The 27,607-nt window shown below is 52.8% G+C and overlaps 18 protein-coding genes across 18 annotated transcripts; 10 read left to right on the top strand and 8 right to left on the bottom strand.

Moving 5' to 3' along the window:
- Positions 1–391: 391 nt before the first annotated feature.
- Positions 392–985, top strand: BU26DRAFT_500479 (uncharacterized protein; the record flags this gene model as incomplete). Its single annotated transcript, XM_033826501.1, has 1 exon — positions 392–985. One exon carries the CDS (start codon positions 392–394, stop codon positions 983–985), a length of 594 nt encoding a protein of 197 aa, XP_033689796.1.
- A 944-nt stretch (positions 986–1,929) lies between these two features.
- BU26DRAFT_583429 (uncharacterized protein) lies at positions 1,930–2,527 on the bottom strand (the record flags this gene model as incomplete). Its single annotated transcript, XM_033834565.1, has 2 exons — positions 1,930–2,239; positions 2,289–2,527. The coding sequence occupies 2 exons, from the start codon at positions 2,525–2,527 to the stop codon at positions 1,930–1,932; spliced, it is 549 nt and encodes a 182-aa protein (XP_033689795.1).
- Positions 2,528–3,071: 544 nt separating this feature from the next.
- BU26DRAFT_514637 (uncharacterized protein) lies at positions 3,072–3,661 on the top strand. The gene has a single exon (XM_033827881.1). The coding sequence runs from the start codon at positions 3,208–3,210 to the stop codon at positions 3,508–3,510; it is 303 nt and encodes a 100-aa protein (XP_033689794.1). The 5' UTR covers positions 3,072–3,207; the 3' UTR covers positions 3,511–3,661.
- A 654-nt stretch (positions 3,662–4,315) lies between these two features.
- BU26DRAFT_583427 (uncharacterized protein) lies at positions 4,316–5,919 on the bottom strand. The gene has a single exon (XM_033834564.1). The coding sequence runs from the start codon at positions 5,832–5,834 to the stop codon at positions 4,680–4,682; it is 1,155 nt and encodes a 384-aa protein (XP_033689793.1). The 5' UTR covers positions 5,835–5,919; the 3' UTR covers positions 4,316–4,679.
- A 192-nt stretch (positions 5,920–6,111) lies between these two features.
- Positions 6,112–6,504, top strand: BU26DRAFT_379878 (uncharacterized protein; the record flags this gene model as incomplete). Its single annotated transcript, XM_033822564.1, has 1 exon — positions 6,112–6,504. A coding segment is annotated over one exon (393 nt), but the record flags the coding sequence as incomplete, so codon positions are not given.
- A 453-nt stretch (positions 6,505–6,957) lies between these two features.
- On the top strand, positions 6,958–7,278 carry BU26DRAFT_559443 (uncharacterized protein; the record flags this gene model as incomplete). Its single annotated transcript, XM_033832704.1, has 1 exon — positions 6,958–7,278. The coding sequence occupies one exon, from the start codon at positions 6,958–6,960 to the stop codon at positions 7,276–7,278; it is 321 nt and encodes a 106-aa protein (XP_033689791.1).
- Positions 7,279–7,789: 511 nt separating this feature from the next.
- Positions 7,790–9,794, top strand: BU26DRAFT_537428 (threonine dehydratase I). The gene is made up of 3 exons (XM_033831411.1): positions 7,790–8,003; positions 8,067–8,283; positions 8,334–9,794. Exons 1-3 carry the CDS (start codon positions 7,803–7,805, stop codon positions 9,632–9,634), a joined length of 1,719 nt encoding a protein of 572 aa, XP_033689790.1. The 5' UTR covers positions 7,790–7,802; the 3' UTR covers positions 9,635–9,794.
- A 430-nt stretch (positions 9,795–10,224) lies between these two features.
- On the bottom strand, positions 10,225–11,181 carry BU26DRAFT_415871 (glycoside hydrolase family 128 protein; the record flags this gene model as incomplete). Its single annotated transcript, XM_033823134.1, has 3 exons — positions 10,225–10,491; positions 10,552–10,756; positions 10,865–11,181. The coding sequence occupies 3 exons, from the start codon at positions 11,179–11,181 to the stop codon at positions 10,225–10,227; spliced, it is 789 nt and encodes a 262-aa protein (XP_033689789.1).
- Positions 11,182–12,248: 1,067 nt separating this feature from the next.
- Positions 12,249–13,539, bottom strand: BU26DRAFT_416393 (Asparaginase/glutaminase; the record flags this gene model as incomplete). Its single annotated transcript, XM_033823156.1, has 3 exons — positions 12,249–12,690; positions 12,747–13,331; positions 13,385–13,539. The coding sequence occupies 3 exons, from the start codon at positions 13,537–13,539 to the stop codon at positions 12,249–12,251; spliced, it is 1,182 nt and encodes a 393-aa protein (XP_033689788.1).
- An 807-nt stretch (positions 13,540–14,346) lies between these two features.
- On the bottom strand, positions 14,347–14,850 carry BU26DRAFT_416412 (uncharacterized protein; the record flags this gene model as incomplete). The annotated part of the gene is made up of 2 exons (XM_033823158.1): positions 14,347–14,575; positions 14,633–14,850. The coding sequence occupies 2 exons, from the start codon at positions 14,848–14,850 to the stop codon at positions 14,347–14,349; spliced, it is 447 nt and encodes a 148-aa protein (XP_033689787.1).
- Positions 14,851–15,175: 325 nt separating this feature from the next.
- Positions 15,176–16,258, bottom strand: BU26DRAFT_514634 (superoxide dismutase mitochondrial precursor; the record flags this gene model as incomplete). Its single annotated transcript, XM_033827880.1, has 3 exons — positions 15,896–16,258; positions 15,353–15,835; positions 15,176–15,298 (listed from the first exon to the last, which is right to left on the bottom strand). The coding sequence occupies exons 1-3, from the start codon at positions 16,040–16,042 to the stop codon at positions 15,176–15,178; spliced, it is 753 nt and encodes a 250-aa protein (XP_033689786.1). The 5' UTR covers positions 16,043–16,258.
- Positions 16,259–16,473: 215 nt separating this feature from the next.
- Positions 16,474–17,126, top strand: BU26DRAFT_559438 (guanylate kinase; the record flags this gene model as incomplete). The annotated part of the gene is made up of 2 exons (XM_033832703.1): positions 16,474–16,483; positions 16,540–17,126. The coding sequence occupies 2 exons, from the start codon at positions 16,474–16,476 to the stop codon at positions 17,124–17,126; spliced, it is 597 nt and encodes a 198-aa protein (XP_033689785.1).
- Positions 17,127–17,607: 481 nt separating this feature from the next.
- Positions 17,608–18,967, top strand: BU26DRAFT_514632 (uncharacterized protein). The gene has a single exon (XM_033827879.1). It carries the CDS (start codon positions 17,780–17,782, stop codon positions 18,644–18,646), a length of 867 nt encoding a protein of 288 aa, XP_033689784.1. The 5' UTR covers positions 17,608–17,779; the 3' UTR covers positions 18,647–18,967.
- Positions 18,968–19,053: 86 nt separating this feature from the next.
- BU26DRAFT_393904 (uncharacterized protein) lies at positions 19,054–19,398 on the bottom strand (the record flags this gene model as incomplete). The annotated part of the gene is made up of 1 exon (XM_033822730.1): positions 19,054–19,398. A coding segment is annotated over one exon (345 nt), but the record flags the coding sequence as incomplete, so codon positions are not given.
- Positions 19,399–21,073: 1,675 nt separating this feature from the next.
- Positions 21,074–21,955, top strand: BU26DRAFT_145084 (uncharacterized protein). The gene has a single exon (XM_033819890.1). The coding sequence runs from the start codon at positions 21,195–21,197 to the stop codon at positions 21,702–21,704; it is 510 nt and encodes a 169-aa protein (XP_033689782.1). The 5' UTR covers positions 21,074–21,194; the 3' UTR covers positions 21,705–21,955.
- BU26DRAFT_145085 (general substrate transporter) lies at positions 21,956–24,339 on the top strand. The gene is made up of 6 exons (XM_033819891.1): positions 21,956–22,414; positions 22,474–22,719; positions 22,769–22,914; positions 22,969–23,583; positions 23,631–23,824; positions 23,880–24,339. Exons 1-6 carry the CDS (start codon positions 22,207–22,209, stop codon positions 24,211–24,213), a joined length of 1,743 nt encoding a protein of 580 aa, XP_033689781.1. The 5' UTR covers positions 21,956–22,206; the 3' UTR covers positions 24,214–24,339.
- BU26DRAFT_559434 (uncharacterized protein) lies at positions 24,298–25,660 on the bottom strand (the record flags this gene model as incomplete). The annotated part of the gene is made up of 5 exons (XM_033832702.1): positions 24,298–24,387; positions 24,537–25,033; positions 25,274–25,450; positions 25,497–25,509; positions 25,616–25,660. 5 exons carry the CDS (start codon positions 25,658–25,660, stop codon positions 24,298–24,300), a joined length of 822 nt encoding a protein of 273 aa, XP_033689780.1.
- Positions 25,661–25,899: 239 nt separating this feature from the next.
- BU26DRAFT_447770 (uncharacterized protein) lies at positions 25,900–27,591 on the top strand. The gene is made up of 3 exons (XM_033824663.1): positions 25,900–26,730; positions 26,787–27,341; positions 27,391–27,591. Exons 1-3 carry the CDS (start codon positions 26,123–26,125, stop codon positions 27,401–27,403), a joined length of 1,176 nt encoding a protein of 391 aa, XP_033689779.1. The 5' UTR covers positions 25,900–26,122; the 3' UTR covers positions 27,404–27,591.
- Positions 27,592–27,607: the final 16 nt, after the last annotated feature.

Below are 27,607 nucleotides of genomic sequence, written 5' to 3'. Positions count from 1 at the left end.
GCCCGAGTCATCTCGTTCGCCAACACTAGATCTCTTTGCTCAATATCTGAAGTTACGTGTTTGGCCGAGCTAATGGATGACGTGTAGGAACGTACTAATCTTTCGCAATATTAAAAAGTTGCTATTAGATAGTAGCGTCTTAGATATTGGAGTATTCCCTTACTATAAATATCGCGATTATTTCTTCTAGCTTGGCTAACTCGTCAGGTTCGAACTAACTACTAAATTGTATTAGGTAAGACGGGGTTCTAGTTAAAATATTAATAGTAAGTACGCACCTACACGTCGTCCCTACGTTGCTAATAGGGCATTAAGAACTGTTTAATTTGGTGAGAGGCTGCTAACGGCGACCTTCGTAGGCGCCTGCTCGCCAGAGGAGCGAAACCAGACCATGGGACACCACGGCGATACGTACGAGCAATTCTATATGCCCAATCTCATCAAGCGGGATTTCCAGTCTATCTACTTCGGCACACCATCCCAAGAAGATCTTATTTGGTCTATCGCACGTATGGGTCTATCACGCGACAAGAGGGCGCCTACGACACTCACGGACGAGCAAAAGTTAGAGGTGAAGCACCACCCAGACCTCGTAAGGCTTCGTGAAAAGCGAGAACGATATAATAAGAAGCTTCAGCGCCTCGGCTATCACCCAGTTGAAGCTGGTACTGGAACTTCCGAGTATGCTTTCTATGAGAAATATAAGCGTAAGGCCAACAGCAAGGCAAACGCGTTGCGGAATAAACGGCTCGAGCAAGCGATCAAAGACTTCCACGACTCGATAGACACCATCGAGATAGACAGACAGTTGGACGGGACGAACCAACAAGAGATTCTTACTCCACAAATCACGCGGCAAGAGCTTCGGGAACGTGCCAACGTCGCGAGGTTGATGTCGAAGTCTATGGCGGACTTCGACGACGAGCGCGCTCTTAGAATGCGCATTAGATTTACCCAAAACCTCGCCGATCTTTACGCTCGATAGGAAAGCCGATTGTTCCGACAGTCGGAAAGCAGCCGCAAGCCGCCTCACGGGGTAAAGCGAACGGCGGACGAAACTACCGATGTCGAAGCTTGTAAACGGCTTAGACTCTCAACTGCTGAAGCAATGCGCCGCATCTCCACGGACGAGCCGGATCCTGCTTGCAACGACACTCCCTTTAAAGTTGAGCGTGCCGACATGGTGGCTAAGGATCCGTTCCCGATGGTGTTCATTGATCACGTCTGCCTTGTTTGTATGGGTGAAGAGAAGCTCTCGCGAGAGGTACGGCTGCGCCTGTTTGCACGCAAGTCCACTGTTCAGAAGCATATTAGAGTGCACCAAAAAGAGGAGCGATTCAGCAAACGATTCGAGTGTCCACATCCCAGTTGTTCGGAGAGATTGGAACACTTCCAGCATTTTATGGCCCACGCCGCACGCCAACACGGCGTCTTCTACTAGGGAAACCTCCTCTACGATGAGTGGCTTAATTTACAACACCCTTGCATCCTGATCGTGTATACCGTGTGCAGTATCCTACCCGAGATCCATAGAACTATTTCACGAAGATATCTTGCACAAGCTGCCTTAGTGTTAACTCATCTAATAATATAAGCTAGTGCATCATTGCTATAGGCTAGAATTTGCGCCCAGGATAGCTCACACCAATACAAAATGTTCTAACATAATAACTTTACCTCGATTTTTGTTCCGAACGTGAGGCGTTTCGCTTCGTCGGGATGCCGCTAAGCTTGAGGTAATCGCGTTGGCTGGCAAGCGATGGCAGTGGCATTAAGTTACTCTTTTCGTCACAATTCTTTTTAGATTGGACAGCAATGGGTAGCCCTTCTAATGCAGATCTACACGAAACACAAGGAATAAACGCATACTAATAATAAACTATACTGATTTGAAACGTATTGTTACGGCTAAGTAACAATGTGACTGCGTTAGTGCTCGGTACATAGCTCGTGGTCGGATAGTTGATCGCTAGCAGGCTGCATTTCGCAGAGGATCTGAGCTTGGGCAAGATTCTCTATCTCCCTGTCTTCCTCGGATGCTTGGTGAAACTCTCTCTCTACTTTTTTAGGCGGTAAGTGTTCTAACAGTCGTTGGGAGACTTCGTCCTGTTGAGGATTAGCGCCGTTCGCTGTCATTTGTCTTAAACGATCCCTCTCGAATTTCCAGTAAATATCCTCAACGGTGCTCCAAGGAAGTTCTACTTTTCTAGCGATAGGCGTCCACATGCTAGATCTGTACCTAAATAAGTTATTAGTATTTGCAAAACTGCAAGAGCGGTAGGTCATACCTATTATATAATCTCGCAATTTCCTCTATAGTAAAATCATACAAAGCTCTCTTTCTTAATCTCTTTTTATATCGTCCAATACAGCCTTGTTCGCTTCTTCCTGGTAGCTGGTCTGAAATTTCTCCCCATGTTATACCCGTCTCCACAAGTTTCAGAAGTTTTGCATCTTCATCCGGTCGCCATTTGTCTACCCGAAGTTGGGCTCGAGATGCCCTTTTCTTCTGAGGGAGTAAATGCATTATGGTATTTGTTGCGGAAGTCTTTGTGAGCGCAGTATAAAAAGAGACCGGTTTTGCAAGCCTTAAACATACTTTGCCAAAATAGGCTCCCCTATAGGAATCTCGAAAAGGCTTCATGCACTCAATTGGGCTCTGCGCTAATAGATCTTGCAGTTCGTAACATTCCGCAGCTCGCCCTTCCCGTACTATTCCACAGTTCGTAATATTCCGCAGCTCGTAAAATTACGCAGCGGCATTTCCTCTTCCGTATCCTCCTCCTCATCTTCGATTGTTTGAGCTGCCATCTTGTTCGCGCGCGCGATTACGAGTTCCTCTCCAATTTCCTATTAAAGTGGCACTCTAGAAGGTTCTGCAACGAAACGATTCGGCGAATCGGAGGGTGTCAAAATTCGGAGCGTTTGATCGCCAAAGGTCCAGTGGTCTGGTTGAAATCACTGCCACGTCCCTCGGACCTAAAAATAGTCGAGCCTGTGTGGGGGACTTTTTGGTCCCTGTGTAGTCCGTGCGCCGCGGCCTTCAGACAAAGCCCTCATGCTGGGCATCACCCGTCACTTTCACTTTCCGCGCAATCATGGACGAAGACGCATTAGATGCACTTTTCAACTCTCCCGCAGGCAGCCAACCGCCCTCACCTTCAGTACCCTTCCATCTACAGCCATTCACCCCTCAACCTTCCCACGATGAACAGACTTTGCACGGTGCGCAGTCTGCGGAAATGGAAGAATTTCGAGCGAAGCTTTCTAGCGACAACTGGCACTGAATTCAGTTTCAACAATCAACAAACCGGGGAGACTACCTCAGAAGATACGGCCGAAGGCTCTCAGGATGCTAGATCGGTCAATGGACAGCCCGAGCAGAGCACGCCAGGCGCGACGGAGAGTAGCAATTTGAATGAGGAAGACCGTTCAGTTCCGTCGGATGAGTTTTTCGAATCTGCAGCTGAAGGAGTAAGAATCGACATCAATGCATTTACTGAAGAATGATTTTGATAGTTATCGGAGATCGGAAGGATTGACCTTCTACTATAGGGTTCGATGCGTTCTCCGTAGAATGTTAGAATTCCGTGTTTGGATCAATCGGCAAGTACCAGCGCGAGACGAATGGATTTAGGGCGTTGGCCCGTGGATAGTGTGGAATTGTCTCCTTCGATGTGAACGACGTGACTTCTCGCCATGCAACTTAGCTCGATCACGTGACTGGTTCACCGCGTACCAGTACGGATGCCTCAGGAATCAAGGGTTTCTGGAAACTTGGGCGCTGCCGGAAAGAAAGAACACCAAGCTCAGTTGAGCAGCGCGTCTTCGAAGGCATGATTTGCTCCTTCGCCGTGAAGCTACTGTAACTCTGCCAGGACAGAAGGAGCTATTCGCGTTCGCTGGCACATGTTGCAGGCGGCCCGCACAAAGGGGAGGCTTGCACTGATTGCTGGATCAAAACATTATGTCACCACAGTCCCCTTCCCTAGCGTCGGGGCTCTAGGCCGGCGGGTGCTCTACACAAATAGGATCGGAGGATGGGACATGGGCCATTTGGGAGGCTCGGAGCAAAAGGCGTGGGGGGCTCGTTGGCGGAATTATCTCTGGATAGGTGACTCGTCGGAAGTAGTGTTTGGTGCGATGGCCGCAGCGCGCCGCCGATGATATATGTAACATGCTGTATGGGTGGACGATTGATGAAGTAGAAAGGCATACCGTCTCACCGAACCTCGAGTCTAGGTGGCAGATTGTCAGCCTGGTACTACGGAAGCGTCAGGAACACGATCAGCGCGATGGTGAAGTGGTTGTCGTTCTCTAGCTTGACGAGAGACCCGAGCGATTCTCTCCCCCATATCCACAATATATCTGTTGTCTTGAACTCATCTGCCGGTGTCCGAACTGGCGGGATTATGTGGCCCATCTCGATGATCCCGTCCGTTCGGTCCAGCAAGCAGGCTGCTTCTGCCACTTCGTGAACAAGAAAGGAAAGCTACATCGCTAATGCCCTCGGGTCAGTCTGTGCTGCCCGGAGTATCTCCTTCATCTCGGAATACAGCCTCGGATCTAGCCTTTTCTATCTTCCTCCCCCGTAATCTATTAACCCACGGTATCAACGGCTCGTAATACGACGTAAAGTGCTCCTCTGCAGTCTTAAGGAGATCTCCTTCTACTTCAAGTTAGGACAATCTGGACCGACGGCCTGCTCTTGTCCGTCTTTCCGCACCGTTTTGTCCTTTCCTTGTGTGCCGACTGTCTGCTGGGCCGAGCGTGTTAGGTCGCTTCGATCTTAATCGTTTGTTCGGTTCAGTCGCCCCTGGAACCGCGTTATCTTTACGCCTGCGCGTTCTCTGACCGGGATTTTCCTTCGCCTTTTGAAGCTGGGCTATACGTGCACTTCTCCGCGGCTTAGACAACAGCTGCTTAGAAGTGGTATACCTGCGGCTCTCCTTAGTCTGCGATTGGCTGTGCACAATCGGACCGTTAGGTGCCAAGTTTCGAGCCGGTTGCTGAGGGAACTGGCCTGCAGAGCGTGTAGTACGAGGCCGCTTCTGTCGTCGAGATTCCGGGCGCATGTTGAGACGAGGTGGCGAAGACTCGTGGGTGGGAATGTTGCTCTCCTCGTCTCTTTTGCGTTTGCGAAGTGATCTCGTCTGAGGGGCTGTCGGGAGAGGGCTTTGCGCTTGCGGTAGAGACTCAACTAGCATGAAACGGGTAGACTTCCTCCGCACGCTTTCGAGGGACTTTCTCTGATCTCGCCTTACCGCCGAGGATGTTCCTGATTGTTGACCCACAGGAGCTGCGGAACCATTCGATATCTGTGACTGGCTTCTGTCCCGCCCGTCTACGGCTTCTGTCTCATCGCCTCGGTTCTTGTCATTCCTTTGTGGGTCCTCAATTGGCTGTGCCGATGCAGGCTGGTTAGGGTAACGCTGCTTCCGCTGCTCAAGAAGAACGGTCCCAAAGATAGGGTCCGGTTCATTTGACGGAGGTCCAAAGATCAAAGTTGGAAGAGGCGTCGGAGGCGGAATCGATTCGAGAGCGTCGATCTCGGACGGACTGAAGTCCATCTCGTTGGGGTCCTCGGGTTCTGGAGATGGGGACTCGTGCTTCCACTTCCACCCCGGAGAGTCGCCCCACCAATTGTCTTTCCAGTCCCCCTTTGCCTTCCACCGCGCCCTGATGTTTATCGCAGCGTCCTCATCGTGAGGTAAAGCAAGGAGCTGAACTCTGGACAACTTGATGGCTTCCTCCTTAACTTCAAGTGCCCACTGGAACCACGGCCGACTGGTGATGAGAGCCTCGTTGGGATCAACCTCAACTTCGGTCGCCATGGCGGTTTCTGAATGGGATGACGTCTGTGGTTCGGTCCATTCACCTTTTCTCTCGAGGTACTATCGGATTGCACGCTCGCCCGGATATTCCTCGCCGCGAGGCGGCCAACTCGCCACCCGCACCTCCCACGGCTGTTGATGGTAATTTCCTCGAACCCGGCGAGTGCTCGGCCACTTCCAATTCCACCAATTTGGGTTATCGTCGTCTCCGCTATTCTCGCGACCTGGTATACCCCATTCCGGATTCCAAACACCGAGTTACCCAGCGGCAACGTTACAGGGTCTTCGGTTTCCTTTCTTCGCCATAGAATTTAAAGCTGCTGGCAGCACTCGAGGCGATCTCTGGGTTGCTACAAATCAGTGTGCCGGCGCTTCGTCAGCGTGCCTCAGCGCTATAGACCAGCTAATCGCGTCGCTTCGAGAGTACACGCAACGTGTCGACAACTTGTGCTACTGTATTGCTGTGGACAATAATACCGCCCAATTATATATATCGTGGAGGGAAGATGACTTGAACTATTACCTCCAGCAGGCTGAAGCGTTTTTGCTGTGGAGCCCAGAGCATTTCAGGAACTTTCGCAAACAGGTCCGAAACATTCTTGATTGGGGAAAGGACGCGCGCCTACAGCAGATTAGGGATGCTTTGGATATAATCCTTACGGAGAACAGGAAGAAAGCTTCCGAGGCCTCGAAGTCCCGCCCATCACCGTCTGATGGCTCTTCAAGTAACAATCATAAAAGGCATCAATCCTCATCGCGCAGAAACAGCAGCAGATCCGACAGCGCGCAGGGACAAAGCAGTGGAGCGAAGGAGCCGCATTGGGAATGGGATTCGACGATTGGGCGTTACTTTTATAGGAATGCCGATGGAACTCTCACTTGGGCCGAAGGGGAAGGGTAACCATCATTAGTGTCATTATGAGGTGCTGGACATGTGGAGCGAGAGTCTGCGAAGATGGAAAATCGTTGTCGGCAGGTGCCTAGGTCTTAATCAGGTTGCTTAGGTTGCTTGGACATGTTGGCGACAAATAGGTGACTGAAATTGAAGCGCAGTGTGAGAAGAGGCTCGACGATGCGGAGGCTTGGACCGGCACCTCTTCGGCTTAAGAGGTGCCACCCAATGATGCTCGGATCTGCTTTGCGGCTGATTAAACGCGCGAAAACAATTGTCTATCTCCTGGCAACGAAAGTGGCAAACACGGCGCGCACGCCGACCAGCAGCGACGACGCGAGGATAACACTCAATGAGTGCAAACTTGCAGCCTTTCGCGAGATCGATCGGCGAAGGGTGGGCGAGAGTTCGGTGGAGAAGCAGAAGTCGTTGCTGGAGACCATTGCATCGCATCCGATGTGCAGCTTTTACTACCCGGAAGATTACGACTCAGATTTCGACAACTGGTTTGGCGAGGACTCTGATGAAGATCCACCGATGGATGAGGATTAGACACGATCAAGGGTGTTTCCGAGCGTGGGATGCAGACGGGTCTATTGGCCGAAAGGCGGTTTCGGGACGTCTCCCATTTCCAAGGAAGGGTATGAATTGGAGGGTATGAATTGACAGAGGCAATGGCTTTGACATAGCTTTAGCCTAGTAGTATCAACAAAAGTAATGTTTTTCGAGATAACTTGTACACTACATCGAACAGAGCGAGCCATGAACATGCTCTAGGCGCTCCTGGTCTTCAAAATGCGGCTTCATGCGTGTTTCATCTGAAGAAGAGATGGTCCGCATGGTGGGTGTAGGCTAGATATAACCGAAAGGCCGCCAACATCCATGTCCTCTTGAAAGGGGTGAGGTTCGATGTCTTTTATCTCCGACCTCGCTCCGATACCCCACTACGCCCTATATGTTAAGCTGCCGCAGACTCCACGCCACGCCCCGTGCCATCCCTGCCTCCGACATCCCACCGACATCATGTTGGGCCCAAAATTTCGAGCTCGCGGGACGTCACTACAAACAAACCCACAATGACTGCAATGACCGACTATTCGCGTCCCACCACGCCAGAGAACGGGGCCAATGGCGTGGTATCACCGCGGACGCCGAAGCAAACGGGCCTGGCGTTGACTGAATACACGGCGAATCCGAGCCCGCCCTCAGAGTCGCCCAGGCTGAAGGCGAATGATGCCATTCCGCAGGCATTTTTGCTGCCAACTGGGTATCCTGATGTAAGTAAGGAGGGATAACTGGGAGCTTGGATGAATGGAGAGTAGCGACTAATTAATTGGCAGTATCTGCGACTGATCCTCACATCCCGCGTTTACGAAGTCGTGCAAGAGACACCGCTCACCCACGCAACGAATCTGAGTAACAGACTGGAATGCAACGTCCTGCTGAAGCGGGAGGACCTGCAGCCCGTCTTCAGCTTCAAGCTGAGGGGGGCGTACAACAAGATGGCGCATCTGGACACGAAGGACCGGTGGAGAGGGGTTGTCGCGTGCAGTGCCGGTATGCTTCTCGCGACACGCTAGAGGGAAGAAAACTCATGCGTATTCCAGGAAACCACGCCCAGGGTGTCGCCTACTCTGCCCGCCGTCTCCGTATACCCGCGACTATCGTCATGCCTTCGGGGACCCCGGACATTAAGCACAAGAACGTCTCGCGTCTCGGCGGGTCCGTTATTCTGCACGGCGCCGATTTTGATGCTGCAAAGGCTGAAGCGGCGAGGCTGGAGAAGATGCACGGTCTCATATCTATCCCACCGTTTGACGATCCGTACGTCATCGCTGGCCAGGGCACAATAGGAATGGAGCTGCTGCGGCAGACGAACCTACAAGATCTGGAAGCAGTCTTCTGCTGCGTGGGTGGTGGCGGGCTAATAGCAGGAGTAGGGGTCTACATCAAGCGGATAGCGCCGCACGTCAAGATCATCGGAGTAGAGGCATACGATGCGAACGCCATGGTGGAATCGCTGAAAGCGGGGAAACGCGTGGTGCTGAAGGATGTAGGACTCTTCGCGGACGGCGCAGCAGTGAAGACAGTAGGAGAGGAAACATTCAGGATATGTCAAGAGGTGGTGGATGAGGTTGTGCAGGTAACTACGGACGAGACCTGCGCCGCCATCAAGGACATGTTCGAGGATACCCGCTCCATCGTCGAGCCCGCCGGTGCCCTCGCCCTCGCCGGCCTGAAGAAGTGGGTCAGTCGGAATCCCTCGCCAAATTCCAATCGCGGCCTCGTAGCTGTCGCCAGCGGTGCGAACATGAACTTCGACCGCCTCCGCTTCGTTGCCGAACGTGCCGCCCTGGGTGAAAACAAGGAAGCATTGCTCTCCGTTACCATCCCCGAAATGCCCGGTGCGTTCGCCAAGCTCGTCTCCATCGTCAACCCCATGGCCGTCACAGAGTTCAGCTACCGCTACAGTAGCCCGGAAGCAGCCAACATCCTCATCGGCGTCGCAATGAAAGCCGCGACCCGCGCACAGGACCTGCCCGACCTGATCGCTCGGCTCGGCGCTGAAGGCATGACGGCGCAGGACTTGTCCAACGACGAGCTCGCCAAGTCACACATACGATACCTTGTCGGCGGTCGAAGTAATGCCGCGGACGAGCACATGTACATGTTTGAGTTCCCGGAGCGAGGGGGCGCCTTGTACAAGTTCCTGCACACGCTGCAGCCCGGCATGAACATCTCGTTGTTCCATTATCGGAATTACGGCGGCGATGTGGCGAAGATATTGGCGGGTATTCAGTGCAAAGAGGAGGACAAGGATAAGCTGACGGAGTTCTTGAAGACGATTGGGTACCCCTGGGAGGAGGTGACGAATAATGCGAGTTACAAGATGTTCTTGCGGAATTAAATGAGGGTCGATGAATGGGGTATGCGGAGGCGGTTAATGTGTACATCCCGGCGCTACGAGGGTTTTCCTTTCTTCCTGGGATTTGCGAAAAGCTAATGGGCATTTTCCTTGATGATATCCCCCAACCTCAACTAGACCAGATAAATAAAACGACTTCCCCTTTCGTACGTACCTGTCGCACCTTACCTCCCTTCCTGTGCGTAACATACCACACCGCAATGCGCACCCACTGCGTCATGTTCTCACAGCAATAGAGCATTTCTACAAGCTGTACTATTCTTTATTCTAAGCGCAGGTAGGGTGGAGATTCCGCGGTGTTACCCACGGCCCTCTCTTCACCGTGCCCCATGCAAGCACAAAACCCTCTAATGATGCACCAGATGTAATAGATAATCCCATATCCTCGCCAACTGTAAGTCTATGCATAAAGTTGCACGCCGAATGTAGCATATATCCACAATAAGCCCAGCCCCTTGACAATCCTCCAGTGCCAGCCGGAAGCCAGAGGCCAGATACAAATGTGTCCCCGGAGCTACCCAAGTCAGCACGGGATTCAATCCAGCAGTGAATGAACGAGCTTACCCAGTGATCTAGTAAGTGTTATACACGTTCCCAACAGCCGAAAGACCATTGCCGCCGCTGGTGACCAGCGAGCCCGGAGCAGCCATCTGCATAGCATACCGATGCACATCCGCCTGGCTGTCCAACCACGGCAGCACCTCCTTGAGAAAAGCCTCGACTTCCGCCTCCGAGCCCCGCGGACCGAACTCGGTGATCCAGATGGGGCGGCCGTTAGCGACGGCGCGGGCGTTGCGGATGTGCTGCTTGAAGTACTCGGTGTTCCACGCGGCGTCGTACTGCAGGGGTGGTTAGTCGGTAAGAGAGGGGAGAGAGATGCAGAGTTTGGGCGGGCTTACCCAGTGGATGGCGATGAAGTCTATCTTGCAGCCGTCGGATTGCTGGAGGAACACTTTTAGCCAGGTGAGACCCCACGGCGCGCCTTGGTTGGTGACTGCAGGTGAGCCGATTTTGATCCTGTCGCCGTACTTGCGGAGTGAATCGACGTGTTGTTTGTGTGCTGCGACGGCCTTCCTGGTGGATTGCATGCACGCACCGCCACCTCTGTTACGAAGTTAGCTGGCTGCTGGGTCAGGAAGTCTGGTATGTTATGTCGGGACGCCTCGGGGTCGAAGGTGTAGCTTGCTTTGCTTCAGAATAGATAGTACATACCCGCACAAGTCCGGCTCGTTGAAAGAGAGAACGTGGGTAGGAAACTGGGCGGACGCGGGACCCACATTGACGCAGCGGTCGATAGCGGCGGCCCACGGGCCCGTATGGTCGGGGCGATCCGAGTGTAGCATGGGAACGAATTCGTGCGCCGTTCCGCCATTTCGCCCGTTTCCGTTGTCCAGGGACCACCAGTTGTACTTCCAAGTAGTCTTCGAGCCGGGCGTGTTGAAGAGGTGAACGAGGCTGGCATCGTTGAAGGCGATACCCCGCCGGTTTGCGGGGGCATCCTCCAGTTTCCCGTAAGGTCGTGCAGCCATGGGCGCTGCGAGTGAGAGTGTGACGGCGGCGGCGGCCAGTGTGATTGAATGGGAGAACTTCATGGTGCCTCGTTGGTGTGGAGCTCGCCAGACCAAGGAGTCAATGTATGAAGTGGGAACGAGCGAGGTTGAAAAAGAGCGCCTATACCCAGGTCTAAAAAACCACTCTGAGGACAAAGGAAAGAGAGTTGAAGAAATGTTGGGAAGCGAAGTTGACTCGGCGGGGGAGAAAGTAAAGACTGATGTGGGGATGAGAGAGCAGTGCGCGAGGAGGGGTCGATATAGGCCGAAAGCTGAGGTGAACGAGCAAATATCGATGGCTAACTTCCTCCGATGATGGCCGAAGTAAAATCTTTATTGTTTAAGCCCTCTTCCACCCGAGTAAAGCCGCCTGGGCAACCAATCAGGAAAGCCACGATAGCGCTGCTGGTGGTGGAGCAGCCTCTCGTCACGGTGGAATTCGTTTGACGAAGGGTAAAGTCGGCAATATAGCAGACTAGAAGGTATTGCTGTATCACGCCTGTCGTTCTCTCGAGCCGTAAATACTTCGTTCCTTCAATGCGAGTCCATCGTTGGCTGGGCCATGTGTACCTTCTAGCGTGCGGATTGTATTGCCAAGGGTGTCCGAATCTCAACTTCCGCAATGATATGCCTTGGCAGATTGCCGATGTCAGCTGTCTGTGCAGGAACAAGCGACGGGTAGTTGAGTTTGAGTTCATATACCCGCGCGTTCCACCCAGCTGGGATTCCACTAGAGTATAATCGAGCTGCTACCCTTCTGAGGTCGGACTGAGCACCTTAAAAGTGACTTTGTCGTTCCGGACTTATGGTCGTCTGCCGAAGATACCGTGAAAGATGAAGGAAGTTGCCCAGGTGCGAACGATGGACAGATTTGACGCTAACCACTTCAGACCGTCCGTCCACGGCTGCGAGGAAGGCACATTCAGCGCCTGATGAAAACATATACATTTCATTACTTCACAGTTCGTATCGATGGATTGCTCTCCGGCATCAAATGATGCATCTCGCTCATTAGTCTTTTACTAAAGCAAGATCACTCACCGCGGTCAGCTACCTGGACTCCAGGACTGCCCAATATCTTCCCTGAACTTCCCCTCGAACAGCTCAATGGTCTGATTCATGTTGTACCCACTCGCGATGGCCAATTGCAGCATGATCCTTGCCTGGATAACGTGTACAAGGCCCGACTTAGCGTACGTTGGCGTTCTAGCGGGACTGCTAGGTCCAAAAGGACTTCTCGTTCCAACGACAATCTGCAAGCCTTTTTCCAGGGCTTCTTCAATCTCATCATCGCCGCTGGGAATGCCACCATTGCCAGTACCAGCGATAACAACGCCTTGGGCGCCGTTGGCTTGCGCATCGAGCACGAGCTTGCCGTCGAATTCGCGGGCGGCATAGAGAATGTCGACTTTTGGGAGAGCAGGGTACGATGGATCGCTGGAGACTTCTTCGATAGAGAACTCATGCTTGAAGATGGGTTGGGAAGGGCTACAAGAGTCAGCTTTGTCACTTGTAAAACACTGACGGTGGAGAGAGGGTCGTACGTATTGAAGAAGACGGGCAAACTGTTGATGAAGAGTCCTAGATCACCTCCTGCTGTCGCGCCAAACGCATTCGGATTCGTAGAATGCAGCTTCGTGATCCAGAATCCTGGAATGATGCGGGCATTGAAAGCCACCATAAGACCGCGATTCCGCGACTCAGGATTGGCGGCCAACATCACGCCATCGAAGAAATTCGCATCACCATCGAAGCTCAGGTGAGTCCAAGGTCTCATGGCGCCGACGGCAACGATGGGCTTGCCGCAGTTGACGAGGAGGTCCATGAGAAAGCCGGTCTCTTCGAGCGAGTTTGTACCGTGCGTGTAGATGGCACCGTCAATGTCGCTGTCCTCGGAACATAGCGCATCATGAGCGAAACGCGTCATGTTCATAACAAGGGCATCGTTCGTTCCAGTCGAGCCATCATCCTCGGTAGTCCAGTTCGAGACGGCCAGCTGAGTATGGTTCAGCAGATACGGATTTCGAGCGATGATTTGCTCGCCGGTGATCTGAAGCTGGCCATACTGCGTGTCGTCCAAAGCTCCATAAATCGAGCCTCCAGCAATCGTACCGCCGGTGTAAAGGACGCTAATTGAAGTCAGTCTGGATGCCACTCGCAATGTCTGGTAAGGAAAACGCACAGGATCTTGGGAAGGCTGCTGTTCCCGCCCAACCATTGCAGACCAAGTCGCTCACTGGCAGTCGTCACGTTCTGACGAGCCTGGTTTCGGTGGAATGTGGGCGCTGCGTCGGCGATAGTCGCAAGTGCCGCAATACCAAAACCTGAGAACCGCATTATGAGCACAGCCACCGGTCAATTGATTCCGACTGACAATCCTGCAAGAAGCAAGGTGGTACAGCCTCACCCTCTTTATACCTCCTCTTCGCACATCCCACCTATCAACCCCTCATCCAAATCCTCTCCGCCGATCTCCGCACGACCCCATTCATACGCGTTCACCGCCGCCGGCTTACAAAGCTCATCGCAAGACGCCCGGTTGTTATCACTTGGCAGAAGATATGGAAGAGGCAGGTGCATTAACGTTCCTGAAAGCGCAATGGCTGGGGTACTTATCGCAAGGCGTTCCTGCGTGAATGACGTTCCGCCTGGGTTCGGTTGCAATCAAGCTTTAGCCGCCAAGAGCGGGGGTTGAGTGTTGTCCCGAGGGTTCGGGTATTGTGTGCCGCTGCTGCATTCTAGGAAAGTTCTGAAGCGCGAAGAAGACAGAGGAGTCAAAGTCTACGAAGAACGACGGGTGTTCGAGGTTGTGTGGTCGACGTTGGAGTAGAGTTGCTGTGCAATGGTTGGTGCGAACGCCCTAGACCGGATCTGGTCACTAGCGTCAAATAGACCCCACTCAAGGAGGTGCGCATCACTTTTCCCAAGCTTCTATCGACCCGGAATACTCACACTAGGAGAGAAATGGTATAGACTTGCTGCTACTGAGTTCCCGATAACGGAGTTTCTGCCTGACCCAGATGCAACCCCAACGCCGTCAACCCGGGCAAGCTATGCGAACCGAACCCGACGCATGCAACCGACCCACCATCCAGGAAACCCAGAAATGCCAAAGCAAAGACCAAAGCGAAGAACGGCGCCAGGCTAGTTCCAACCCATGATGCCCTCCGCAAGTGTCACAGGCCCTTGTCTCGAGCTCGTCATAAGCGATACTCTCCGTCCGATGAGTCCGGCATCTCCAACGCCGAGCTCGAGCCTCTGGGGAAGCTGCATAGTCTGCGTAGAGGCTGCGTCAAGCGAGAATGAGAACAAAGGCTTTTGAGGTAAAGCATTGGGGGGAAGAGCTTCGGAAGCGCTGAGATCGCCGTCGTGACTGTAGGATTGTCTGTGAGCTTGTCAACACGGAGGAAGGATATGGGGGAGATCTCACTGGATAACAACCCAACAGCGATCCCGGCGGACGCTGCTCTTTCCTTCCCATCCTTGGAATTCGACTTGTATCCCGGCGCAACCTATAAGGGCTTCTGTTCGGTTCGAGAAAAGTAGTAGCATATGGGCGTTGGTGTCGGCCTGCTCGAGATGCCGGGTTGGCCGTAATACTGCAATAGAGCCCCCCTGGCTCACGCGGGTTGAGTTTCCTAAGCACATATTGAATGAAGTGGTAGAGCTGTAGCGGCGACGGTAATAGGAGGCAAGTGATGTGTGAGTAGTGATGTGTAGGTTGAGGTTTTTTGGCTTCGTTTCGAACAATGCGTTTGTCTGTTGTGCTTTGTTACATACCTATACGAGTGTTTATGAGCACGTTGAGCACGTTTGAGAGAGTACCCAGATGGTGCACCAACCGCAGGGATCCTTGCCCAGAGACACCACGGTGCTCACTAAGTTTCGCATATTGAATGCTGTGCTGTCAAGATGTGGGGTCTAAGCATATAAAGATATTCAGATGGATTCTGGGTGACTGCTAGACTATAACCTAAATCGAGGCCTTCAACACCTTGAACGCATCAGCCCGGGTCCCAAGGAAGCGCTCCTCCGCCGTCTTCCAGTTGATAACATTCCAAATGTTCTGTACGTACGCAGCCTTGCCGTTCAAGTACTGATGACAGTTAGCATTCCGATTGACTCACTTCGGCGCGACACTGCTACTCACCTGGAGATAGTATGCATGCTCCCACATATCGACTCCAAAGATCGGCACCTCGCCCTTTCCAACTACAGGATCCTGATCCTTCGTGGTTACGATCGCCAGTCTCTGCTCCTTGCCCGTCTCGACCTTGATGAGCCAGCCCCAGCCGCTACCCTGAATACCCAACAGCGCGGCATTGAAGGCCTCCTTGAACTTCGCCTCATCGCCCCATGTCGCCTGGATCTGCTTGAGTAGCTTCGGGGCGGCAGAGCTCTTCGCGTCTACAGAGCTAGCCGGGGCGAGGTTCTGCCAGAAGAGGGAGTGGTTGATGTGCCCGCCTGCGTTGAACTTGATTCCCTGCTGAAGCGCGACCTGGGTAGTGATGTCGGCAGCGTGAACAGCCTCCGCTTGAGACTTCAACGCTGCATTCAGATTTGTGATGTATGTCTGGTGGTGCTTGCCGTGATGCAGCTCCATGATTTGCGCTGAGATGTGGGGTTCCAATGCCTAGACACTGTGAGCACGACGACTGCGGGGTAGCAGAACGAGAGGAGCGGCTGCACTGACATCGTATGCATATGGAAGCGGCGGCAGTGTGTACGTAGGAACAGACATGGCTTCGAATTGGAAAGGCTGTTGTTCCAAAGCAAGGACGCTGGAGGAGATGGAGAGAAAAGACCAGAAAGTGGCGGCGACACCTGAAGAGCCCCTCATCTTGCTACCTAGGTACGCAATCGATACGCTTGGGGCTGCTTTGTGTGGAGAGGACGAGACAACAGGGTGCTCCTTACGCCTGTGTCTCGAAGTGGTTAGGAAACTGCCTCAATCTGGCGCGATCCCGCTCGGTTCACAAAAGCACGTGGAAAGAAGCAGTCGATGGACGAAGGAGAACGCAAGAGACAGATGGATACACGGAGGGCGGATGGAATATGATTGCTTGACGTCGAATGGCTGGAAAGGCCGTAGGTTGTGGGTGTGTTGTCAACTCCGCAAAGTCCGACCCTAGGCCGAAACGAGTTTAGCCTTGTCGCTCGTCTCATTCACGATTGAGATTCAAATGCACGCTGCTGCTGTTGCAGCAGCCGCGACGGTAAATTTTCCGAAGAGACGTGCATATTACACCATACCGTATATCTTCTCAGCAAATGACTCCCAGTCCGTCTATTCCTCAATATTAAGGCAGAAATGCAGACTAACACCTCCCACCACAGCGCCCCCTCCAGATCGCCGACTCATTGTCATCTCCGGTCCTTCAGGCACCGGCAAAGGGACTCTCTGTCAAAAGCTCTTCGACGCACACCCCGATACATTCGCATTAACCGTATCGCACACGACACGCAAGCCGCGGGCCGGTGAAGTTGAGGGCGTGACCTACTTCTTCGTCTCCCCTTCTACCTTTACCTCCTTAGTTTCCCAGGACGGTTTCGTGGAGCATACGTTTTTCGGTGGCAACTACTACGGCACTAGCAAAAAGACCATTGCAGACCAGATCGCAAAGGGATTAGTAGTCGTACTAGAGGTCGAGATGGAGGGCATCCAGCAGATGAGGGCGAGCTCTAGCATTCATGCGCGCTACATCTTTGTTAAGCCACCGAGCTTCGAGACGCTTGAGGCGCGCCTTAGGAGCCGCGGCACCGAGAACGAGGAAGACATTCAGAAGAGGCTGGCTAGGGCTGAAGTCGAGCTAGAGTATGCTGATACGGCAGGCGTTCATGACAAGATCATTATTAATGACGATCTCAAGAAGGCGTACGAAGAACTTCATGAGTTTATATATAGGCCACAGAACGGTATATAGGATAGTTAGTAGTGGTGAGTTCTTTGCATAGCCAATTATAAAGGGCAAAGCGCAATAGATGGCAATGTGACACTAGGTACAGATAGAATTATGTTCAATAGAGAACTACAGAGAGAGCTTCCGTTGCCGATGCGTCGGCGACACATCCGCATACGGGGTCAGATCGCAAGCTACGCCGCGGCCGCATAAAAGATATCCTCCGCAGCGAGGCTCAGCGCAAGCGACCGGCACGTAAATAGCCTATCGACCATCTCATTGCGAGCTCCCTTTTGGCTCCCTTACACTGTATTTTATATATAGCCTAGGTAGCCTAACTCTAGCTCCTCGCGAAAACACTGCGCTCTTAAGAGGCAGGGAAATAAGCTCGGCACAAATTCTCGCTTATCCTTGGCGGCTGCCTAAACTGCCCCACCTCGGCGGTTCCCGAATTGGCCAACTAATAGCTCGGCGGCGCTTCGAGCTGGACATTCCAAGCCCTCCACCACGTCTTTCCATTCCTCCTTGTTCATGATACATTCCAATTCAACGCGTTGTCCATAGCGATAACCTACGAAAAAAACTTATTCGTCGGTCAGCCAACTGTCTTTTGCAGTGCCTCCCCCTACGTCTTGCCACGATTGCGTACACACGGAGCCTACAGCTCGGAAGCGACCATGGCTTGGGCGCCTGCTCAATTACCTTACCTCAAACCACCCGACCTACTGCCGGCCCCTCTACCTATGGAATCTCGTTTCTTCGAATCAACAGCCGTGTTTCGGAACGATACATCCTATCACAGAGTGGTTGCGGTCGAGCCTCACTTCATTGTCAAATACGGACGTGGTGTTAAAGAGATTGAAGGCCAAGTACTTCTATTTCTCGAGCACCACCTAAAAGCTTGCCATAGCTTGCCGAAGCTCTACGCAATGTATCGTATAGCAAGTACGGGCCATGTCTGCCTAATCATGCAGCACATGCCTGGCGTGCTACTCGATCAGTTGTGGCCTACCCTCAAGGACTTCGAGAAATCTGACATTTGTGCTCAATTAAACGGAATTATCACATCAATCCGAAGCATCCCAGCTCCTCCGCTTTACGGAAGTGTTGATCATGGCCGGTTCCACCATTATCTGTTCTATAGCCCCGATGGCGACAAAGAGATATGTGGTCCATTCGACTCGGAAGACCACTTCAATGCAGCACTAGTAAAGCGGCTCCGGTCCATGAAGACGCATAGTTTTAAGGCAGACTTCTATGAGAGAAACCTTGGAAGGATATTGGTTGGTCATAAGCCTGTTTTCTCGCATTCAGACCTGCAAAGAAAGAACGTGATAGTGCATCGGGATTCATCGCAGGGCTTAACGGTCAGCCTAATAGATTGGGAGGAGGCTGGCTGGTTCCCATCTTATTGGGAATACTTTACTGCTCTGCAAGGTGTACGATGGGATGACGACTGGTCCCAGCGCATCGAAGAAATAACAGAACCTTGGCTCGGCGAAGCGGCAGTCATGAAATTGGTGCATCAAGACCTCATATTCTGAGCGTTGATGTTCGCATTTACCTCTGATATGTCTCAGCTTGCTAAGCACGGAGCCATCCAACAGAAATCTTCCACAGGGAGCTGATTCTAGAATAGACGAGTAATACAAGACATGATCCCTCCTCCGGACGTTCATGGCAACGTGTCTCAACTTTCAACCATAAAGTCACGTTAAACTCGGCCAGTCGTCTCTCAGGCACATCACTGCCAAACCCAATCTTGGCCGTTCCAGTAACGGTAACGCTTCCGATCTTCGTCCCATACCCAACCCGTACCCGGTGCTGCAGCGGTGGTCCCGGCTTGGGCAGTTTGCGATTGACTACTACCTCCCCCTAACGGCGCTTGTTCTAGATCATTGTGCAGCAGCTGATGCTGATACAATGCTGGGAGGGCTCGTTGTTCGGTCCATTCGGTACATTTGATGTACGGTGGCTTCTCCTCATTGACTTCGTAGAATGACCCGTCCGGTTTGATTTGCTCAGTGGCCATGGTCTTAGGATTGAATGCCCTCTGACGATGAGGTGGCGGCACTGTCTGCAGGACTTGGTCCAAACGCACCGGATAGTCTTCGTAGCGGATACGTCCGAGGTATGTCTTTGCATGGTAGGTACGGGATAGTTCTGGGTTTTGTCCTGATTTGTTTTCATATTCCATACCCGAGACCAAATCACCAGTGACTTGAAAGATTTGTCCCCCTCCGTCTGCTTGTGTCTCAACAAAGAGAACATTGTGGTATCTCGTCTCATTGCCCATTATGGGGTCTTGCATTCCCAGTGTATATTGGACTTTGTAGACATTGTATCCATAGCTAGACATTGTCGACGTGAATTTTTGGAAGATGAGGTTGTCCGGGAACGTAAATCGATTTGATATCGACCAATGATTGAAGAAAGGGGATCTAATATCTGTGAATGGCTAATTGGGGTGGTGCAATACAGACGTATAGTCACATCTTCTTGTCTTATATATGCCCCCACACTTCTGAGTGGTAACACTGCGGCGCATCCTCAGACAAGGATTTAATCAGGCGCGTACATGAAACTCTGACTGCCATGAAGTAATGCGCGATGAAAATAGAGTGATGCATAGAAAACCATTACCGGGCAGACTCAGCCAATGGATCTCAGAATGGCCGGCGTAACGCTTTAAGTTAGCGCTGTGATGCGGTGCAAATAGACTGGCCTAACCTAGGCTCCTTCGACGTACCACATTGTGTCGCTTGTGTGCGGGAAAGCAGAGGCGGTTAGATATCATTTGCGTAGGCTTGCAGAGCAAGGCTGGGAGAAAGAGTATTGAAGGATGCTTCCATACAGGCTGCAAGGCGAAGAAACAAAGTATGCCAAGCCGGGGCCGTTTTTGAGCTCTGCTTTATTTAGAAATGGTGAAGGGGTCGAATCAGGCCCCCCGGGGTTACCGTTGGGGAAGTAAAACAGGAACCTGAAAATCTACTTCCTAGATATGTAGCTTTATCGAATCCACACATTTTTGAATATGCTATGCTATCCCGCATAGCCCAAGTTAGCCATGTCTTCGCAGCAAAAATTACCCGTGCTTACGCCCTTCAAGGCGAGGCGAGCCGCCAACAACAATTTTCACAAGCAAATGAAAACGCTTGACAAGAAGCTTGCCAAGTTACAGAGCGAGTACAACACAGATATTTATTTTCTAGCATATCGCAATGGACGATATCACATTTTCACGTCTGTGGACCAGCCTTCGTGGCCTCCAGGTCCAGAAACTCTAGTGAACCCTTCCCCTTTCTAAATTACTAAATTTGCTAACTTGGGTAAAGGAAAAATTGTACCCTCTACCGATAAAAAGGTCCGCAGCGTACGTTAGCCAAAGAGCAGAAAGTGAGAGATGAACAAGCAGACAATTAGGAAGGAAGAGATAGAAGTTTCTTGATTGGCTGCGAAGGGAGATTTTCCGACACGTGAAATTCCAGTCTAACTAACTCTAGACAAGCGCCACGGCACTAACTTGCAACAGGGGAAGCGGCAAATTCGACGTCACATTCCTCTACTGCTGTTTGCTATTCTCCTAATTATCAAGCGTCTTTTGTCTTTTGGATTCCTCTCCAGCCCATCCCACTGCGTCGTCATTTGCCCACCTCACTCTCTTTTTCGCGCGAATTCCAGGAAATAGCTGTGCCATGTCATGATAGAGCAAACATACGGTGCGGGACAGCAAAAAGGTGATAGGCCAGGGGGTGCTGCTCTCCGAACCTCTGCCAAAAAAAAAATAAAACCCATGAAGCATGTCACCTGCCAGCAACAGCCTTGCAATGTGATGTGGTCGCGGAACCGCAGCTCCCAAGCAATGAGGATGGCGCCATGCATCGTAGTCCAGCCACTAAGACGCCACATCGTCGTAGTCTTGCAACGTCTTCGAATTCCCCATCCGTGGCGATTATTCCCCGTGGAGACGGCGCATATTCATCAAATTAGTCCCAAGAAAAGGCGTACGCCCTGCATGACGCCTGAAATCTGCCGTCCATCCTCACTACTCAGCGTGCCCAGGTGTGGACTCCTTTCAAAAGCGGAATCGGGATGGCGCTAATCCGAAACCAGCTAGGCGGCTCCTCACTTCTGGCAACTTCCCCAGGGCCACGATCCAGTTGCCATCCTTCTCCCACCACGCTTGCACCCCGTCGTTGCAACCCTTTCGCGCTCTCGGTTCTCGTCCCACATCTCTCCACCCAAGCAGCATGTTTCTCTTCCCATAACCCGGATTGCCCCGCCCAGGAATCCCACACAACTTGCGCTGTCAGCAATGAATGTGCATTTAGGCAGAATAGCCATGATCTGCGATTAGCTCCCGCTACCTCCACATCAGCACGCGGGGCGTTCGGGGGAAAACACCCGGAAGGCGTTTCAATCTTTCTCGAAGCTTGGCTCTGCTCGTATATATATCTTGTGCGACGAGCTCCTATCTGCTTGAAGCGACATGGATCGTGCAGGATGGGAAGGCCTGCGAGTTTTGGGCCGTGCAGCTTGAGATCTGCGCGCGTCTCGCGGCGGACTCTCGCAACGCCCCTCCAGCATGCGTCGCGCTGTTGACGTGGTGTGAAAATCGAAAACCCGGTGGCAGTCTCTCAAGACGGCAGACTAGCGGGCTCTAGTGTTCTCCAGGCTTACCGATCAGCCACTCGGCCCCGGCAGACGGCAATAACAGCACCCATCCGGCGATGAAGCATGTCACTTTTGAGCTGCCGACTCCTTCAAGCACTGGCGCCAATAAGCTTAACCGATCAATTTATCCGCCATAGAGCTACGGTTCCAACGGGCAGGCCATTCAGCGTCTCTCGATGCTCGACCCATTTGGCCGCAATAAGCTACCCGAGGATGGGGTTGGTTTAGGGCCCATATTATTCATATCCCTACGCCTGCAGATGCTGTGTCGCGGCGCGGGCCACCTGGGCAGGGTGTAGTAGAAAAGGTCGCGTTCTGCTGCAGCGTTTTGCCGATCTCAAGAACTCCTTTCGTTTCTTCTCCGAACCTTCTTGCTTTCCCCATAGACGACTTCATTTTAGACGCCTAGAGAGTGGGCTTGCTGGACACAATGGCTCCCGTTGGTGGATCGGGTCACGACATGGAGGCAGCCGCTATGGCTCGCCGCAAAGCTCTCGCTACGCCTGCCGGTCCGATGGCGCTGCTCAAGAACTTGAAGGTCTTCGGAATTGCGTGCTTTGCTTGCTTGGGTGGTCTGTTGTATGGTTACAACCAGGGTGTCTTCTCTGGTGTCCTGGTTATGACCTCTTTCAAAGAGCGTGAGTTGGAATCTCGTCTAGAGCCAATTGGGATGTAGGCCGCTAATTGCAGTACACAGACATGGGAGACTACATCACCAACCAAGAAACCCTGGAGTGGAACTCCTCGAAGCAGGGCTGGCTCGTCTCTATTCTCGAACTCGGTGCATGGTTCGGTACTATGTACTCTGGTTTCCTGGCTGAGATTCTCTCCCGAAAATACGCCATCCTCGTCAATGTCGCCGTGTTCATCATCGGAGTCGTTATTCAAACAACCGCCATCTCCGCGGGCCATGATTCAATTCTCGCCGGTCGATTTATCACTGGTGGGTTTCGCGAAAGGCGTATATGCGGAAACAATGCTGATGAGAACAGGTATGGGCGTCGGTTCGCTCTCCATGATTGTGCCCATGTACAACGCCGAGATTGCTCCTCCTGAGGTGCGTGGTGCGCTTGTTGGTCTCCAGCAGCTTTCCATCACTCTCGGTATCATGATCAGTTTCTGGATCGACTACGGCACGGTAAGCATATCCCAAGCGCATTAGCACAACCAACAGTCTAACCCTCCCTACTAGAACTACATCGGCGGTACCGGCCGCTCCCAAAAGGAAGCCGCCTGGCTCCTACCTCTCTGCCTGCAACTTGTACCCGCAGTCTTCCTTGGCGTCGGTATGGTCTTCATGCCCTTCTCCCCGCGTTGGCTTGTCCACCACGACCGCGAACCCGAAGCGCGCCACGTGCTCTCGAAACTGCGCGGCTTAGGCGACGACCATGAACTCATCGAGCTCGAATTCGCCGAGATCAAAGCTCAATCGCTTTTCGAGAAGAAGACGCTGCGGGAGAACTTCCCGCATCTGCAGGACATGTCTGCGTGGTCGACCTTCAAGCTCCAGTGGGTCGCTATCGGCAGCCTGTTCACGACGAAGGCCATGTTCAAGCGCGTTATTGTCGCTACCGTGACTATGTTCTTCCAGCAGTGGACGGGAATCAACGCGGTGCTGTACTACGCGCCCACTATCTTCGGAAAGCTTGGTCTCTCGAGCAATTCCGTCTCTCTGCTGGCTACGGGCGTGGTCGGTATTGCCATGTTTCTCGCAACGATTCCGGCCGTCATGTACGTTGATAGCTGGGGACGGAAGCCGACGCTTATCATTGGTGCCATTGGCATGGCGGTGTGCCACATGATTATTGTGAGTTTGGGATATGATAAGACGTGGGTAGCTGCTGACCCTTTCAGGCTGTCATCACCGCGAAGAACCAGGACGACTGGGAACATCATACCGCTGCTGGTTGGGCTGCCGTCGTCATGGTGTGGCTCTTCGTCGTCCATTTCGGTTACTCCTGGGGTCCTTGCGCCTGGATCGTCATCTCGGAGATCTGGCCGCTATCGAACCGTCCGTATGGCATTGCCCTAGGTGCTTCATCCAACTGGTGAGTCCATGCATTCCAATCCATTTGTTTAATATTGCTAATGATTGCTTTCCAGGATGAACAACTTCATCGTCGGCCAAGTCACCCCCGACATGCTCGAAACCATGACCTACGGCACCTACATCTTCTTCGGCCTGCTTACCTTCGGTGGCGCCGCCTTCATCTGGCTCGTGTTCCCCGAGACCAAGGGCCTGTCCCTCGAGGAAATGGATATCCTGTTCGGCTCTGTGGGCGTGGCGGCTCGCGAGAAGGAGAGGTGGGCTGAGGTGCACGCGGAGGTTGGGCTTACGGAGTTGCTGTCCCGGCTCGGTGTTACGCAGACTCCGAGTGGCGAGATCACGGAGGAGAAGCCGGTTGTCAAGGAAGACACGAAGCCGGAGCTTGTGTAAATAGGTTGTTGATGAGTGGTGCACATGAGATCATGTGAGGATGCATATGGAAGCTGATGGTGCCTGAAGGCGGTAGTTCGTCGTTCACTGGATTGCTGCAGGTCTTTCGTTTAGCTCTATCTTCGGCAGATTGATACCAGTTTGTCCGGTAAATGGTTTATAATACAAAGCTGTCTATACGCACATCAGTATGATACATACCGCCCTGATACCTTCCACATATCGCTTGTCCTTTCTCGTAGTGCTGCTATTTACTTCATCCCAGACCTCGCAGTCTGCCTTTTAACCACCTTCGGCTTCTCCACATCACCCACCAACCTCACCGGCTTCACACTCTGCACCACCTTCCCGCTCTTCTGCCCAACCCTCTTCACCTCATTAAGCGTCTGCTCCTGAATCCTCTTCGCCACCGCCTCCCAAACGCCCGGCACCCCACTCCTCACCGTATACGCCCTGCCCTCCTTAACATAAAACTTAAACCTCCTCTCATACAGAAACTCCTTTACCCGCTGCCACCGACTCTTCTCCGCCTGCCTCCTCCTCCACACGTCGTTCTTGGGCAGCTCGATGTTCGCGAAGCGCAGCCGGCGCGGCGGGAGCGCACGCAGTTCGAATAGGTAGGCGGACGTGTGCTTCTGGAGGGGGAAGATGCGCAGGGTTTGGAACTTTAGCGCGGTGCTTGGCGGCAGGTTGCGCGCGAAGGCCATGAGGGATTCGCGGGAGCGCGCGGCGCTGGTCGGGAGGTGCAGGTAGACTTGGCGGACGTAGGGGGCTGTCATGTAGGAGAGGAGGGCGGTGGGGATGGCGCCGAGGAGGGCGACTGAGGGTGTGGTGTAAGTTCATGTTGGGACGATGGGGAGTAGAATAGAAAGGAGAACGGGTGGATGTTGCTCGTGACTTTGAAGACTGGACAGAAAGATGACGCGGGGAAACACAAAGATAGAATGAGAGCAACGGATCTTTGATTGATTTGAGGGAACAAGAGCATCAAATGAGAGCGGGATAATCGGCTGCGTTGGAGGCACGTCGAGATGGAACACAGGAAAACAAGACAACTTACCACCCACAGCTTGGAGCAGCCGAATGTTCGGATCCGGTTCGTTCTCATTATGATACAGTATGGGTGCAAGAAAGACAGCAGTACTTCCGAACTGGAGGAGTGCCATCCCCTTCCAGAAGCTCACCCACGCGGTGCGGGTGTCGCCTGCATCGTAGATCAAGAGTTCGGACGGATAACCTGTTTTCATCAGTATTGTCTATGTTGAAAAATCTCCGGGACCTACGCCTTTCTTTTGTCTTTTTGGCATCGTTAGAAAGCGTTCTTCTCGAAGCCTGTGCGATCCTGCGGAAGATGGAAGATGCACGTGTAGAGAACTTATGCTGGCAGGTCCTGCACACGAACTGGGCGATTTGGGGCCGCGACGCCGCCCGGCCGCTTTGCATCCATGGCGTGGAGCTTCTGAAAGCTTGAGCGAAGGTGGGAAAGCGAGCATGCATGTCAATTGATGGAGCTGGCGGCGTCGAAGTCTCAGACGCGTGAAGTTCTGGCTTCGGTTAGACCTGCCGCCCCTGAGGCTTGGCGGCCGGACCCTCTGCAGATGCGCGACGGAGGCACAGTTATGGAGCGCGAACGGGAGAAAGTTGACAAGCAAAGTATCTCAATAGCACTTCTCCGTGATTGCAAGAACGGTCTCGATGCGATTGTGGAGCGCTATCACGTGCGAACGGCCGGTTCGGCGGAAGCCACTCCGGCAGATCTCAACACAGGCGTGGAAGAGACCACGATTCCACCTTCACCAGCATTCACCGTTGGCCACCTCAGCACTCAGAATGGTTGTCTTTTGGTGATAATTTCAAGCCTCGATGCTCCTACTTACTTCATAGTTTTTTTTAAAAGCGGCAGCCCACCATGGTGCTCTTCTCCGCGTTCCTGTCGCTCGTTTCTCTGCTCTCCCTTGCTACAGCTTACGGCACCCTCAGCGACGAGACCCTCAAAAACTTCCCCAGCCCCGGCGATGAATTCAATATCAAGACCGGCGCCATATTAGCACCTATCCTGCGCACGCGGGTGTCGGGAACGCCGGGTAGCACCGCCGTACTGCAGCATTTCCTCGACTTCTTCAAGAACCAGCTGCCGGAATGGAACGTGGAGCTGCACAACTCTTCGGCCATCACGCCCGTAAGCAACGGGGAGAAGATACCGTTTGTGAACTTAATTGCGACGCGAGATCCGCCCACCAGCCGGGTCGGTGATGTCGGACGCCTGGCGCTGGTCGCACATTACGACAGCAAGTTCACGCCGGAGGGATTCATAGGCGCGATTGACAGTGCGGCTCCGTGCGCCATGATCCTGCATGCGGCGCGCAGCATCGACGCAGCGTTGACAAAGAAGTGGAAGGAGATGGTGGCGGACGGTACCGATGAGCTGGAGGAAGCAAAGGGAGTCCAGATCCTGCTGCTGGATGGAGAGGAGGCATTCAAGAGCTGGACAGCCACGGATAGTCTATATGGGTCGCGGTATGGCAACAGCTCTTTTTGGTATCTAAGATAAAAGGCTAACTGTCAGCCTGCAGCGCGCTCGCAGAAGACTGGGAGTTCTCGTACCACCCCGCCGCATCCACCTACCGCACCCCGCTCGACTCGATTGACCTCTTCCTCCTCCTCGACCTGCTAGGCTCCTCGGGGCCAACAATACCGTCATACTTCAAAACTACACATTGGGCTTACAAGAGCATGGCGGCCATTGAGCACCGTCTGCGGGAGCTGGGCTTGTTCAAGTCCTCTCCCAATCACCCTACCAAAATGGCGAAGCGGAAGAACAAGAAGAAGCGCGCAGAGCCTCGCTTCCTGACTGAGGCTGACAAAGGCGACAAAGCATTCTTGGGTGGCTATGTGGAAGACGACCATGTCCCATTCATGGCCCGCGGAGTAGAGATCCTGCACATCATTCCCACTCCCTTTCCACACGTATGGCATGACATTACTGATGACGGAGAGCACTTGGATTTGGACACAGTAGAGGACTGGACGAGGTTGGTCACGGCTTTTGCAGCAGAGTGGATGGAGTTGGAAGGCTTTTTTGACTTTAGGCAACAAAGGAGGGCGGAGTTTACGGAGAAATCGGAATTGTAAGTAGGCTCCTCATGAATTGAATAGATGTACATTGACATAACGCAGCGAGATACCCTAGGTATGGGATGTATCGCATTTATTCTTAGCGCAGGAAAAAGCGCAACGCATTCTAGCTCCTTCGATGATCTTTGTGTTAACTGTGAGACAGTGTGAACGTACTAACCGAAGAGGACTTGTCAAAGGAGAACAAAGACTATTCGTGCTTGCAAAGACACGCCAACACCGTCAACTTAGGTAATCTTCCACCTGCGTCTTAACAAAG

Source organism: Trematosphaeria pertusa (assembly GCF_010094035.1).
Source record: "Trematosphaeria pertusa strain CBS 122368 unplaced genomic scaffold BU26scaffold_2, whole genome shotgun sequence".
NCBI lineage: Eukaryota > Fungi > Ascomycota > Dothideomycetes > Pleosporales > Trematosphaeriaceae > Trematosphaeria > Trematosphaeria pertusa.
The sequence above is the reverse complement of the archived record's forward strand: the minus strand, read 5'-3'. Positions and strand labels throughout refer to the sequence as shown.